General features: G+C 33.6%; 1 protein-coding gene across 1 annotated transcript in view; it reads right to left on the bottom strand.

Moving 5' to 3' along the window:
• LOC142326651 (uncharacterized) overlaps positions 1–17,191 on the bottom strand; it is a 108,610-nt gene that overhangs the window by 14,494 nt on the left and 76,925 nt on the right. The window contains exon 5 of the mRNA XM_075369249.1: positions 550–807. Within this exon, the coding sequence (XP_075225364.1) occupies positions 550–771 (222 nt within the window). The 5' untranslated portion in view covers positions 772–807. The remainder of the gene's footprint in view (positions 1–549; positions 808–17,191) is intronic.

Genomic DNA, 17,191 nt, shown 5'->3' with positions numbered 1-17,191 from the left:
AAATATTCAAGTTATGTTAGTATACAGATGCAGTTGATTCACTTGACTTTTTCTTTTGCTGATTAAACTTTTAATTAATTAAACCAGTTTTTATTTATTTTACTGTATCTGTGGGTAATCTTTAAAGTTTTCAATTCTTGCTTTCAAAGAAAGTGATCATATTTACATAAACATACACAAATACGACTATTTATAAAATATAATGTATAAATGGAAAAAAAAGTGTAGCAATCGCTTTAAAAAAAACCCCAGATACTAATCTCAGGAACATACAGGCAAATCTTCTGCTGTATATGGTTTTAAACACTGAAAACAATTTCAGTTCAGAAAAATATAACTAATAACAGCACATCTTACTGACATTTGACTGTTTAATAATTAATTGTTCTGTAATGATGTAATAAATTGTAACTATCTTTGCTAAATAAATAAACTTTGTTTTTTAATGTCAGAAAATAAAAATAATTTATAAGTAGTAGTATTTTGTTATAATTAATGCACATGTTTTATTGATAAGAAAGCACGACACAGCACATAAATAGTCATTACCTTAGGATTCAAATCAGACCCTTGTTGCATAATAGTTCCAATAGTAAACCAAAAGCTGTTGGCGAGAGAAAATGGATTTTCTATCAGGTCATTTTCAATATCGCATGGATGTGGATTTTGCCATTCATATGGAGAAAATCTGGCAACGATGAACATTGTTATGGAAACAAGTACGTAAGCCGCTAACACATACAACCAAATTTCAACAGCCAAAGGATTCATAAAAGAAAATAATCTTGTTGGCTGAGAAGTCGGCACCTAAAATAAATTTCATTAAATAAATTATAAAATAGTTTTAATGATAATTTTAAAACAATCAAGTACTTGATTTGCTCTAGGAACTCAGCATTTCCGTTTTTGAGTAGCTGAAGAAGACATAATTAGAGTTATAAAAATTTATAATTTATTCAGTTAGTAGAAAAGAAAATGCAGCAACAACTGTGTACATTGAATATAACTGAAATTAATATTGATAAAACCTTTGAGAAACACAAGAGTGTGACTAATATCATCAGTTAAGGATAAACTAGGAAAACAAAATAATCACTACAACTTTAAATGTTTATAATTTTCCTTGTATATTCATGGTAGATTAAAAGTGTTTTAACTTCTACAGTAATAACAGTTTAGCAGTTTAATTTGTTTTGTAAATTTTAGAACTGCTTTTAAGAATCAACATGTATGAAAGAATGATTACGTGGATTATAAATGATGAACAGTATATTTTTAGGTTAAAATAAAATGTTGAGCAGCATGATAAAGTATGAAAACACTTTAGAATTATTAAAAATTATAAATAAGTGTGAGCAGTTCTTATATGAAAACTACATGCCCAACTTGAAGTATTCATTGGAGGGGAGGGCATAGTCTCTAAACAGCACATACCTGCATTTCTGCTTCTTGTAAACTACATGTAAAGATTAACTTTTTTGGGAAAAACAGAAGAAATAGTAAAATATTAAGAGGTAAGACAGAAGTTGTGTAAATATAGTTTTCTGGAAGGAGTTGTTTAAATTCAGTTAAGGTGGTGCTGGTACCTAGACCAAATGGATGGATACCAAATGAAATGGGGAACAGAAGAAGGATTTGGATGGATTCAGTTAAGGAGGAAATGCATAGAAGTTACCTTTGAAGACTAAACAAAGTCTTCCAAGACTTCTCAAAGTTTGTTTATTCTGAAAGTGTTTTTGAGAATAAACAAATAGTTTCTGCAGAGGAAAACATTAGAATAAATTTTTGACAGCCTACTAGGAACAGGGAAACAACTAAAGAAGAAGATAGATTATAAATGAATATTTTTCAAATTACATCGAAATTGTTCTTCCAGAGGATCTTTTGCAGCTAATTACATAATTCCTTCTAAAGAAGGTCACCGATGATGGACTGCTTTTAATGATGCTTATGTTAAAGTGATTAGTAAACATTTTTAGTTTGTACTCAAGTAGTATATTCAATATATGTTGTGTTTGTTCTTAAATATGCTTTTTTTGTAAGATTTATTGTTTAAATTTTGTATGATTCAAATATACTGAGATCTAATGTTTTGTGTGCTGTGTATACAATTATGTGTAATAGTTACTCTCTTTTTATGAATGTCCTGCTTCTTTGATGTGATTTGTAAAACTGAAATACCAGAATTAATCTTTGTAAATTACCTTATAGAAACTTGATGTACAAACAAAATACTAATCACAACTAGCAAATTTTGCTCACAGTACATAAAAACCTTAACATGCTTGAACAATATGAAATTTACTAATATACTAAATTTGACAAAAAACAATAAATTATAACAGATAAGAACAGGTATTGAACAAGTGATAACATATATTGAAATGGTGACATTCAGGATCAAATAAGATTGTAAGTCACATAAATATATTCAACAAGAATTTTGAATGAAAAATATAAACAGTATAATTTACCAGTATATCTGGAATAAGGATTATGAAGAAGCGTTTGATTCTATAAGGCAGTGTCCTATGTATGAGATATTAACATTGATTAGAAGGAAAAAAAAATAAATGTGAAATGTGGCCGCTGATTAAAATAACAGTAGAAAGAAAGATGAAGAAAACAGAGAGGAAAATAGAACGAATTGTATTAGGAATAGATGGTTAAGGAGATAAAGAAAAAAATAGCCGAGAAAGAAAAATGTAAGAATGCAGGTGACTTCTTACAAACTAATGAAAATAATAGAAGTAGAAAGATTAAAAGATATGGACAGAGAAAATGGTTCAATGGTACAAATATAAGGTGAAAAGAAAATCTGGTTGACATGAGAGAAAGCACATTAATGTTAAAACTGCTAAAATAGAAAGAGTTGTCTAATACAGAGCAAGGTAAAGATTTTACAAAATGCTTATATCATGAAGGGAGTAAGAGATGACTGTTAATTTTAAGTTTTGAAGATAAAGAAGCAGTAGGAAGATAAAGAAAAAATACTGATCTTATTAAGATGGAGGAAAGAGAAAGAGAAAGAGAAAGAATTGTAAGAAGGGAAGTAGGTGGCAAGATAGAAAATGCAGGAAAAAACCTGAGACCAGTGTATGGCAATATTTCCCATATGGAAACATACAACTGACAACCTTAAAAAAAAAGGTTTTTTTTTACTGCAGCTAATTATTTATTATTAGCTATAGTAGGCTACAAGATTATTTCTAGGGATTTTTTTCTTATAGAAGAATTTTCAATAAAAAGAACTTAATTAATAAAACATTCAATTTGTAATTTTAATTACTAAGTTACTTTTTATGTCCCAAAAATTTGTTGCATACATTTTTTTAAAATTTCAAATGACTTTTATTAGCTAAGATGAAACACACCTGAAAATAAATGATTAATTAAAAAATATAAGATAATGTACAAAAATATCAATATGTCATTCATAACCTTTGGATTAAGTCCAGCACCCTGACGAGGAAGAGTTCCAGTAATAAATAAACCTAAACTGCAGCATCAGAATGTAATTTATGATTTGAAAGAGATTTTTAGCAGTTCATTTCTTACAAATAAATTTTATTTCTAAACTCGCAAGTAAATTTCCTTTCACTACTGAACACTGCCATGCTAATGAATTTTGAATGAAATTAATAAACCATATAGAAATGCTTTTCTGGTTTTACAGCCTTTGATGGTTTCAGCTTTTAATTTCTGTGATACCTGGAATATCTCTCAGGTATTACAGAAATAAAATATTATATTTCAATGACCAAAAAATATTTCTTTTCCCGCATTGTTTTCACACAACTACTTACTATTCTGTAATTGGCTTCACAAGTAGCTGCTTCGTATTATTATTTTTGTCTGTACAGAAACAAAAGTGAAGTGATTCTTCACAAGAAATGTGAAGAATCGAGATTCTTTATCGGTCGGCACCTGATGTCACACAATATACAAAATGCTAGTACAACTAAAATTAAGTAGATACATTTCATTAATTTAAATACTAAAAAGCTAAACATGCAATATAGATTAAGTATTATTTCACTGTTCTACGTTCTGTTTTTGAGGACATAAATAATTTTATTGAAAATATTTGTTATTAATATTAATAGTATTTCTGATTTATGTCAGAGTAGCACTTGTGTGCAGTTAGTTTTTCCTTGTGAAAGTTAGGAAATAGTTTGGCCTGGTCAAACTAATTGTGATTTAACATTAATGCCTCCTTGATACAGTTTTCTGGCCGCTATTCTGTTATCTGATTCTGATTGAAAACAGATCCTGGTCTGTGCTGCAAAAATACAACAAACTATTGTTACAAACATTACATGGACAAGAATGCAAATAAATGCATCCTGGTGGGCACCAGGATCTTTCATTCTGGTGGATTACTTCACCAGAATTAAAAATGTTGCAGAAATATCTTGAGATTCCTGGAATATCATAAAAATCGATCAATCAATTCAATAAGTATTTCTATGATGATGATTAAATATAAAATATTTCATATAATTAATAGAACTAATAATAATTATTTCTTCCTACAGGTATTACAAGAGTATATCCGTTTACTCTATACCAAAACTTTTATATTTACTTTCTTGTGTGAGGATGATTAAAACTGAAGTTTTACATGTGGGATTTTGATGTGAGAATTTTATAATTTTTGAAAAATGGACAAGGTAACTCGGATTCAAACTAGAAACTTCCAAATGAAAAGCAGATATGCTACTATCCATCATATGGTTAAGAAATTCTTCAGTAATAATATTGTAAGCATTCACCAGAATTGTTTTAAAATGCTCATCTAATGTGTAAATATAAGAAATTAAAATGAGTTACGGTTAGAAATTATAATATGACAATAACTTACTTATTTTTCATAAATTGCATCTCTGTTAAGATTAATTAACAACAACAGAGAAATATAAACTGTAATAATTAGAATAAAATAAATTTAAATTGTATGCTTGCATATATTAACAGCAAATCTCAACTCCAGTGGAGCAAAGACTATGAGCAGCAATTCCTTAATTGATTTGAGATGGAAATACTCTAATCATGCGGCTTTCAGTTATGTTTTTTGTGTTCTAATTGATAAACCATAATATCTATATAAATAACCTAAACTGCAGCATCAGAATGTAATTTATGATTTGAAAGAGATTTTTAGCAGTTCATTTCTTACAAATAAATTTTATTTCTAAACTCGCAAGTAAATTTCCTTTCACTACTGAACACTGCCATGCTAATGAATTTTGAATGAAATTAATAAACCATATAGAAATGCTTTTCTGGTTTTACAGCTTTTAATTTCTGTGATACCTGGAATATCTCTCAGGTATTACAGAAATAAAATATTATATTTCAATGACCAAAAAATATTTCTTTTCCCGCATTGTTTTCACACAACTACTTACTATTCTGCAATTGGCTTCACAAGTAGCTGCTTCGTATTATTATTTTTGTCTGTACAGAAACAAAAGTACTCACAGTAGGTGTTTCAATAATATTTCGTTATTTAACAATAACTTACTTAAGTTTATTCTTTTACAATATTTTTCATAATTTCAAGACTTACATCTTTAATACAGTATTAGTATTTTAACACTCCTTGTCATTATAGTAAGAAGTCAACCAGGTAAGTCAATTATTGCTCACAGTTGTAGTTAGCTGCTGCATGGCCTCATCAAGAAACCACAAGCTAATCGTAGGTTTATATATAAATGGGTCTTGTATAGTATATATGACGTCACACTAATTTTTTCCAGAAAAACAATAGTGTGTTGTATTATTGTTTGATTCTGAGCAAAACGTGAAATAAAAAATACTTTTTCTTTTTTTTACCATTTTATCTTATTGCTTTCATTATACAGAAATAGTTTCTCCTGTTTATTCACGTAGCATATTTGTGCTTGTACTACAGAAGATTTACATCAGTGATAAATGAAAATTTGGATTTACCACATAATGAATAAGAAGTATTGCATTTCTTCAGAATAAGAGTTTATTTTTTTGGAACGGTTTAGAAATAACCGTATAATGACTGTTAAGCTACAATACATCGAGAGAGTCATACGACGTTGTAACAAACCACGGATGAGTCCCACGAAAGTCCAGATGCGAGTCTGTTATTGGCCAAGATATTCCCGAATTGATTTCGTGACCATAATTCATTTTATTTATTAATGGGACAGTGTAACGGCAATCAAGGCTCATGAGAGGGAGCTGACAGAAATTTATAAAGATTTACAAAGAATAAATGATGAGACTCCAGACACAGTTGACCAAAGTACGCAAACCGAAAGTCATGGCAGGAACGAGATGTCAGATATTCTAGATGTAGAGCTGACAGATGAACAACTGATAGACAGATTACCCACACGATGGTCAACCTGGGTAATGAACAGGCTGACCCAGGAGAAAGATCTAAGACCAGGAGATGACAGCTGTTTTTTCATCGATTTAAATGGATTAAAGCCATCCAGCCGGTATGCTGGGACGGCACCTGGGGCAATGATCTTACAAGACTCCACCATCCTCGAAGATGGAAAGATCACAAATACCGGAACTAGGTACACGGTAATCTATGATTCTAGAGAAGGAGATAAGATAATGGCCTCTCGTATTATAAAGGCCTTACGAAGAGCTGTAGGTAAGCTGGAGTCAGTTGTCTTTGTGGTTCCCAGTGGTCCAGCGGGCATCATAGTGAGGAAAATAATAATATACATGATGAGGAAGGGTAAGACCTTGCCGAGGATGTTACTCCCCAGCCTGAGCGAACAAGGGAGAGCAAAGTCGAGGTCGGTATCATCAAGAAGGGAAATCCCCTCGGTCGTTGAAAGTAAAACGGTCGTAGTAAGGGCCCCCGGTAAATCTTATGCCGATCTGTTGAAAACCATGAAAGAAAAGGTTAAGGTTGAGGAGGCCGGCGAAATACTGTCAATTAAACAGGGAAGGGATCAACAACTAGAGGTCCGAATTAGTGGGGCGCAGAAGGCGGGGGAGTTTTCCTCCCTGCTGAAGAACAGAGCAGAGGATCTCCAGGTGGATATAAGAACAAGAGGAGACCGTAGAACAGTTGTTCATGTAAAAGACATGCTAGGCGACACTACTGAGCGAGAGATCAGGGAAGCGGTAGAGAAGGTACTAGGACAAGGAGAAAACTTTCAGATCACATCACTAAGGGAGGCATTTGGAAACACAAAAAATGCCACGGTGGTCACAAGTCAAAGGAATGCAACGAAATTAATTGCAGCAAGGTTGAGAGTAGGGTGGGTGAGTTGCAGGGCCTACATCCGGACGGATATAGAGAAATGTCATCGATGTTGGGATGTCGGTCACAGCAGAAGAGACTGCAGAGGCCAGGACCGTTCAAACCTCTGCTTCAACTGTGGTAAACCCGGCCATGTAATTAAAGATTGCAAGGAGGCGACCATATGCCTGGACTGTGGAGCCACTTCACATAGGACCGGGAACCCGTGCTGTAACAAAGGTCATGACTAAAGTAATACTAATTAATAATAATAGAAGTCGCTTGTCTTGTGATCTGTCTGAGGAGATTGCAACAAGGTACGATGCCGACTTCTTGGTGGCCACGGAACCAAATGTGTACTTGGCGGCCAGGGGACATTGGGTGACTGACAGGAATGGGGATGTGGCCATCAGAAGGATTGCTGGCAATGTGAACTACAACCTGTATCATAGGGGTGATGGTATGGTAGCCGTAGAGTTAAGCAATATAATAATAATAGGAATTTACATTAGTCCTAATTGTACTACGGAAGCCTTTAAAAATAGACTTTTTGACTTACAGCAAGTCATGACGCGCTCCTGTAAGAGAACGCTTGTCCTAGGCGATTTCAATTGTAAGACAGCGCTAGCTGGTGCGGCCTACACGAATATTAGAGGAAGAATACTAGAGGAACTGCTTGAGGCTAATGGCGCGAATTGTGTTAACGACGGGACCGCCACTTATAGCGCAAGAGGGCATAATTCGATAATTGATTTGGTTATAATCGACAGTAGGATCCGTACTGACTCAATCGACTTCGAGGTCCTTAACGAAGAAACTGCTAGTGACCATAGGGCCATTTTAGTCACCCTTAGAGAGTACCCACCAGGAAGAAGACAGTTAAACATCTTCAGTAGAATGACAGAACAACAGATTCACCGCGTTACCAACAACGCAGCAAACAGAATCAAAAATTGTCCACAAATAACTCCTGAGGCGTTTCAGGATATAATTAAAGAGGAGATAACTAAAATACCGCCGAGTAACAATAAATATCACCCGGTTTATTGGTGGTCTGCAGAGATAGAAGAGCAGAGAAGAATCATGCAACGATACAAAAGAGCAGCTCAGAGATTACGCGCTAGAAATAGAACGGAAGAAGAAGGGCGTCTTGCGATAGAGCAATACAGACAAGCTAGGAAAATACTTAACTTCCTTATCAAACAAGCTAAAAAAAAGAAATGGCTGGAGTTGTGTGAAGAGCTTAACGAAGATCCCTGGGGAAAGGCATTTAGGATGGATTCCCAGGCAAACGCCTGGGAAGATACGTGCCGACATTGAGTGCTGAAATGTCGGCACGACAGGTTAAATTGCTATTTTCCAGAATAGAAGATCTCAATAGAGAGGTAATTGAGTGTCAGGCTGGCAGGTTCACTCAAAAGGAGGTTTTGGAAGCCATCATGAAATTAAAAAATAAAAAAAGTCCAGGACCGGATGGCATACCTGCCGCCATCATTAAAGACCTTGCCAGGATCATACCCTGGGAATTAGTGGATGTTACAAGTTATGGCTTACAAAACCGTAACTTCCCCAATAGTTGGAAAGAAGCTAGAACTGTTTTCATTCCTAAAATAGGACCAAATCAAGAACAGGTAGGATACAGACCAATCACACTAATATATAACATGGGTAAGGTAGTCGAAAGATTACTAGAAACCCGACTCAGAGAAGAAATCCGAGGAAAAAGGTTGTTTACACGCGGAGCAATATAGTTTTAGAAAAGGCCGGTCTACGATAAACGCGATCGACAAAGTTAAGACCTGGGCATTAAATATTAGAAACGGCACGTGGAGAACTAGGAAAATCCCACTTATTATAATGTTGGATATAAAAAATGCTTTTGGATCTGTTCCTTGGAGAGCCATTATCGCAGCATTACAAGCCATGAATATAAGTGATTATCTAGTCAACCAGATTAATCAATACCTTTACCGTAGATTCATTGAGGTTAAAACGTTAGAAGGAAAATCCACATTTGAGATATTTGGAGGAGTTCCACAAGGATCAGTCCTTGGGCCTATACTGTGGAATATTTTTTATGACAAAATTTTTAGATTAGATTATCCCGAGGGGGTTGTTGTTGTTGGATATGCTGATGACATTGCTATCCTAGTAGAAGACAGAGAAGTTAATAACCTAGAGGATAAAGCAAATCAGGCGTTACGAATAATTGATGAATGGCTGGTAGGAAGCATGCTACAGATATCCCCTAACAAATCCTGTTGTTTGGTGTTTTCACGTAGAAGACCTATTAGAAACCTCAATATAAACATTAGAGGAGAGAGAATTAAGGAGGTCAAAGAAGCAAAGTATTTAGGGGTTCTTTTGGATAAAAGCCTAAGATTTAGCAAACACGTAGAGATGATTTGTAACAAGGTCACCCCTTTGATTAAGGCATTGAGGACTCTTTTCCAGAACCATGGTACACCGAAAATGGTAATAAGGAGACTGATAACTGCGGCTACCACGTCAGCAATTTTATATGCGGCCCCGATATGGGGAGATACAATGAATATTCAGAGAAACAAAACAAAATTAAAAAGAGTAAACAGGTTTGCTTTACTGCGTGTAGCCGCGGGATACAGAACAGTGTCATACGACGCGTTGTGTATACTAACGAAGGTTCTACCCATTGATTTACAAATTAAACAAAGAACATTTAGATATAGGGGTATGTCCAAAGATGAGATCGAACGGCTAATCGATCAAGAGTGGCAGGATACATGGACACACTCTAGAGTTGGGGATTGGACCAGGCGACTAATCCCCAACATAAATATGTGGACTAGTAATAGAATAGGTAATGTAGATTTTTATACGACACAACTGTTGACGGGGCATGGCTCGTTCGGCCATTATCTGTTTAGAATTGGAAAAAGACCTACCCCACAATGTGTGTACTGCCCAGAGACTGATGATGCGGAACACACTGTGTTTGTATGCCCAAGATGGGCTCCAAATAGAAGAGAAATTTTGGACAACGGACTTACACCTGAAAACCTCTTAAATTGGATGGTCTATAGTGACGATAACTGGGATTGGTTCCGTAGGTTTGCCGGGGAAATCTTACGCACCAAGGAAGAAGAGGACAGAAGAAGGGGTTTGTGAAATTAGGGTAGGGAGGACAGTCCCTCCGTGGAGGGCCCGTACGCCGTGGTGTGCGGGTTCCTGAGAAGGGGGGGAACTCCTGGGGAGTGTGGGACAAATAAAAGATCGAGTCCCGGTTGGCGGTGCCGCTCCTGCGGGTGCCTCGGCGCTTAGTGGGGGCGGTACCGCTGATTAGAGGCAAAGACATAATGACCGAGACCCGGTTCCCTGCTGAGGGGATGGGAGGTGGCGTAGCCATACCCCGTCTCCGAGGCGGGGGATTAGAGGCAGGCGAATAAAATAAAATTAAAGATCCGAGACCGGGGGAGCTAACCTGCCGTGCCGGGTGTACAACCGGTGGGCGGGGGACACTCCCTTAGAGTAAAAGGACACTCTCCCCGACTGAATATACTTAAATGGATATCCGGTCGGGGAGAGTAGGGGAAAAAAAATAATAAAAATATTTATTAATGGGAACAAGATAACATCACGTGAGTTGTATGTCCGTGAGTTTGTGTCATTCACAACTGATTGGAACAATTATATGCAGGAGATTAGTCGATCGTGTCGAAAATGTGATAACAGAAATTACAAAAATTGGCGGTGTCAGAACAATAATAAAAATCGATGTGAAACTATTTTAAAGATGGGAAATTCAATTTGGCCGCATTTACCGGCTGCAGAGAGTATTTGAGGGTGAATTGTTTTACATAAAAATTCTCGACCGATTATTCTAAAACTTCTTTAAGGGCGGAAATAATAAAGCATGTAATACTACTTCATATAATACTACTTAAGAGGATGATATCTATGAGTGTAAATGAAGTGTAGTTTTGTACAGTCTCAGTTTGACCGTTCGTGAGATGTGTGGTTAATTGAAACCCAACCACCAAAGAACAGCGGTATCCACCATCTACTATTCAAATCCGTGTAAAAACAACTGACTTTACTAGGACTTGAACGCTGGGACTCTCGACTTCCAAATTAACTGATTTGGGAAGACGCGTTCACCGCTAGACCAACCCGGTGGGTTAGAATGACAACACTTAATATTAGGATGTACATCAAACTACGAACTTGAAGGCATACGATTTCGAACATTTTAAGGTGACTACTTATAATTTCGTTCATCCGGACACTTTAGTACACACCCAGATGATAGAAATCTTATCGGGATTATTAAAATTGACATAACAAAACGATCGTGGAATTGTTAACTAAAGTTATTTGTCCGAATTTATCTGGCTACGCCGTACCATAATGCCGACTCATTTGACGGCATATAGGATGATATCGGAAAGTGTTAGACTCATTAACATCAAATATACTCGATATAACAAATATACTCGATAACAAATTACTTACCTCTTTAAGCTACGAGTATATTTGATGTTAATGTTGATGTTATGTTTGTAATTTTTATTTTATTATGTTTTTGAATTTGTATACATTTATTTTGTATTAATTTCATTATATCTACTGATGATAATAGTTTAATAATCTGTTAAAAATCGATAATCCCTCCGATTATAAATATTATTTGATTACGTTTACCATTCCCTGAGGTACAAATAGAGTTTAAAATGATTGCACTGCAAAATTTTCTAGCGATGCCAACTATTCGCCGGCTTTTTTATTACTTCCTTGTATGAAGTAAAGGACGTATTGTAATCGTGAAAAATGCGGTTTTCAGATTTCAACGGAAATATCCATTTTGGTCAACCGTGAAACCATTTTGAGTAGTTCATGCGTGACGTCTCTACTTACGAATGTATGTACATATGTAAGTACAAACATACCTCGTGTAACTTAAAAACGATTAGCCTTAGCGTGTTAAAATTTTGGATTTAGGACTGTTGTAACATGCAGTTGTGCTTGGATTTTGATTGCAATCGACCTGACCCAAAAAGCGCAAAACGCAAGCAATTTGGATTTTGGGCTTTTTCTTAACTGCAGTAATAAGTGCACATCGGGAGCTTTTCAAGGATATGTCATAAGTGGTACTTATGATATTTTTTAGCAAAATATTTCATTTTAGTTAATGAAATATTTTGATCTTACAAGGGTAATACACATCGGTTCGAATTTGACTTCATTCCTTTTTTAACTTTTCTTTTTTAATTCAGATATATTCATTTATTAATAATTATTAACAAAAGATTATTAGGAAAAAGATGTTTACAATAAATAATAATTCATTGTATAACAAAAAGCAATGTTCACAACAGCGAGACTACCACACCCAACGCACACAGACAGCAGACTGGCGACAGCTAATGACGACATTCGTACACAGCTCAGAACAATAATAATAAACAACTTGGATTGATAAACCCAGTCCCCTAATGCAAAATCAGCAACACTGTGGTTTCTCTTAATAGTAATATTTTTAACTATTTCTCATACATTTATATAAAACAAAAAAAATAGAATGCTTAAAAAAGCCTTTTTTTACTTCAGTGCTGTAATATTGTAAAGAAATATTTTTTATTACGAGTATATTGTAATATACTCACGGGAAAATAATTTTATACAAGAATGTTTTACGTATTTTTTTGTTTGTTTTAAAAATTTAATAAAGTTTCTTACATTTCCAAATGTACACAAGGGGTTGTTTTTATTTATGTTGTAAAAAATAAGGTGACTTTACCAGCCATATGGTGACTCAACCGTAATTTTCCATCGGATTGTCTTTGATTAGAGGGATATTACTTCAAATTACATTCAACGTAACGTCACCATTTCTTATCTGTTAAATACACACACACAAATATATATATATATATAGTACAGTATGTGGTTTTATTTATTTGTAACTGCTAATATATTAAAATGTTCGATACTACAAAAAAGGTAAAATATATTTTATAGGTATCCCGCTTTAACTTCTGTTTGCTATATTTTAAAAAAGGGCGTTATACATTATTTATATTTATTTTTTAGCTTGAGCGTGTAGTTTACATTACTTCTTTTTTTTTAAATTACGTGCTTCTGGCATACATTAGTACATAGATAACAGGAAAGTCAGCCGGTAATAAAAGATCCCGCTAAATCTCTCTCGGCTAATCCAAGAAAATGAAAAAAAAAAAATATAAAAAAAGACAATATATCGAGTAATATAAAACGTTTTATATTACCCGACCGGGGGAAAAATATCACACAGACAAATCCCAAATATACGTGTGTTCATCGCATTATAAATTTTTGCGCAGTTTTTACGAATACGATAGTAAAATATGTGCCTGAATCTTAAAGATGTTACTAGGTAAACGTAAATTTGAAGATAAAAAATTACGAACCAATAATTCAGTTTATTTTCATATTAAAAAAATCCGAATCGACGTTGTATAACTTTCTCGGCATCTTCATCGACAGCGTTTTATTTCAAATACGCTATTGCGTATTTACATATTAATGACTGTTATTTATTCTTAAACTCGGTCTTTCTACCGTTTAAAAATGTAATAAAGATTAGAAAAGACCGAATGACAAATTTTGAAGCAGGAGAAAACCTACGATATAAAACGGAACTGGAAAAATGGAACTCGGCAAAGCAAGCAAACTTGAGTTTTTACAGACTACGTCGATGAAAAAGTAGCAAAAGAAATCTTTCATTTTAAATGTCGGATGAGCAACATAAAAAACGAATCCGCCTTATTCGATCGAGGAATGCGTTGCTATAGTGAAAATGTATGTGCGTTTTAGATCCTAAGCGGTCCCATGTTCAAAATCTAAATTTTTAAAGTACAAAAAAATGTTATTTCACTAATAACTTCTGATTTTTTTCATATATACTTTTTTTTTAATTTAACTGTTGTGTTGACCGTTTATCCTTTTTTGCTCTCTATTCAATACTTGTTGATTTATGTATATCTTGTAAAGGACTTTGCGTGCATTTTTAGCAAGCGTGCTTTCTAGAAATGCTTTTTTATAAATTAAACATTATAACAAAAAAAATAATAAATATATATATAATAAAATATGACTTAGAAAATTACAATTTTTCAACTTTATTTCATAATTTAATTTTTATTAAATTATAAAAAGCTAAGAAATTATGAAGAGGTAAAAAATTTCATGTATCCGGAAAAGAGCGTAAATCTAGGTTTTCTAAAGACTTAACCGACATTTTTCTTAGAGTTTTAAAAAGTACTTATTCTATTTCAGAAAAAACCCTGAAACCTAATGATAATCTTTTTTAATTATAGAGTTTCGTAGATATGAAATCAAAATTCCAAAAAAAACAACGTGCATTTAAATTTGCTGTAGAGTAAGCAGACAAGAAACGGAATCTTTGTAAAACCTCCCGAACAGATTTCAAGAATCCGTTAGACTTTCAGATTTCGATGTACTCATTTCATTATAAAGAATCTAATCGGTTCAAAACAAACATAGAATCGATAATGAGAAAGAAGGGATTAAGAGTAAAAAAAAAAAACTGTGATGGGTAGCGAGGAAAAAACAATCGAACTTAAGAGAAACCACATTATATAAAAAAAAACCAACTACTCGGAGTAATGTTTAAGGTTTTGCTCGGGTTTCAGACACCCATTTCGTTAATTATTACTTTGGATATTGAAGAACTTTTTCCGAGACGGTTTGATTTTGCGTCGACCGGTTGAAACGCATGCTACAGGAAAATATTATAATCCAGGATATAAACCGTTCTTTATGATAAACGATAACATCTACTGTAAGCCGGTACTCTATTCTCCATAATTTTTATATATGATTTTGATTATAATCTGGATCTAATAAATATACTATATTTCACTCAAAATTACTGAATAAACTAGGACAGCGGTTCCCAAACTTTTCGGAGTCGCGGCACCCTTTTTCGATTAACATTTTTCCACGATGCCCTACCCCTAAGTAAAAGTACGACTACTCGTAAGTAAGGGATAAAAATAAATAAAACGTCTGAATTTTCGTTATTTTTTTACCTTATTAACATTAAATTAATAATTTTAAATGTCTCGATTCAATTAATTATGAAGCTTTTACAATATTTCGCGGCGCCCCTTTTAAGAGGCCGTGGCTCCTCGGAGCGTCGCGGCGCACAGTTTGGCAATCATCGAACTAGGATATTATGGTATAAGGATATTAAGGTCGCATATCTTAAAAATAAATTCTGATTCCGTTAACATGTAGTTAAATTATATTACGATTTACCACAGGGAACTGTACTGTCACTTATTTTCTTCAAAATATATGTAAACGATCTTCTAAATCTTGATGTATAAAACGGTATAATTATTTCGTTTCGGTGGTAATTTTTTCAGAATATTTATAAAAGAAAGTTTACTCTTCGGCTAAGAATAGTCGATTAACGATAACGGATTAGTTGAACGGTAGTAGTTTGGGATTGAACGTGAAGAAAACAAAATATATCACGCTTAGTCTTTATTAAGACAAGGCGACCAAATTTAAATAAACCTCTAAAATTGCATATTAATTACATTAATTTCTTAGGTAATAACATATGTAATTGTTCCACGTTAGAGAAGATAAACGTAAATAAAATATCTTGGAATAATGATAAATTGAAACCGAAATGGGATCTCTATAAAAACTATATAGAAAACCAATATATATAAAAGATAAAATTCATCAATCGGTTCTGCAAATACGGTTTGGTAATACGAGTTGGAGCATTTCACTTTCATTTAGTGGACTTATTTACACCGCTGAAACTAATTATAAAAACAATACCTAAATAAACCAAGAACGAATCCGACTTGAGGTCTTTTCTGTTTTTCCCCCGCAACGGTATTTTTTTCACATTGCGTATTACGTATTATATTTCATATCTTTTTCTTTCAAATCGGTGCATATTTGAAGGTATTTGTAGAGAAATTATAAATATAATCTAACCGAACTTAAAAAACGCTCGCTAACCTATTTTTTTTTATTTCAACTCGACAATTTTTTTTCAAATATAGGTCTTCAAATGTACCTGAGAGATACCGATATAAGCATTACGTTAATAATTATTATAAATATAATTTTTTTCCTGTTTAGCCTTCGAGAATTACCGTTCAGATATTACTTCAGCGGATGAATGAGGATGATATATACGAGTGTAATCTTGTACAGCCTCAGTTCGACCGTTTCAAAATGTGTGGTTAATTGAAACCCAACCGCCAAATAACACCGGTATCCACGATCTAGCATTCAAATCCGTACAAAAGTAACTAACTTTACTAAAACTTGAACGTTGGAACTCTCGACTTCCAAATCGGCTGATTTGGGAAAACGCGTTCACTACTAGGTCAGCCCGGAGGATTTATAAATATAATCTAACTAAACTTAACCTACGCTCGCAAACCTTGACTGGCGAGCGTAGCTTAAATTTGGTTAGATTCCTATCTAATTTTTAATGTCAATATGTATGCAAGTTACTGAAAAATAAGAATTATTATTTTCTTAATGCGTTTAGATAGTTATTCTTAAAAAAATCATTGTAGGGGTGAAATAGAAAAGATGCATAATATTTAAGGAGTTCAGTGTCATGATATTTAAGGGTATCTTTTGAGTATAATTAATTTTTTTTTACAACTATAATAATGAATTTGAATTATCATATGACTGTATTTATTAATGTAACGAAAAACAATTATAAGAATTTCAGATATTATCTACTTAATTTCAAAATTATTAGAAGAAAGATAATCTGTATAATTGAATTTTTATAAATTTCATTCCGTTTAATTTAAATTATAATTTAAAAAAACATTTAATCCACTATCATTCATGCGATTAACAAATTTTTTTTTCAACTTGTTTTCATATGAATCTGTTGCATCATAATTCTTTTAC

Source organism: Lycorma delicatula, chromosome 6 (assembly GCF_047948215.1).
Source record: "Lycorma delicatula isolate Av1 chromosome 6, ASM4794821v1, whole genome shotgun sequence".
In the NCBI taxonomy this organism is placed as follows: domain Eukaryota; kingdom Metazoa; phylum Arthropoda; class Insecta; order Hemiptera; family Fulgoridae; genus Lycorma; species Lycorma delicatula.
This window is presented reverse-complemented; position numbering and strand designations above follow the sequence as displayed.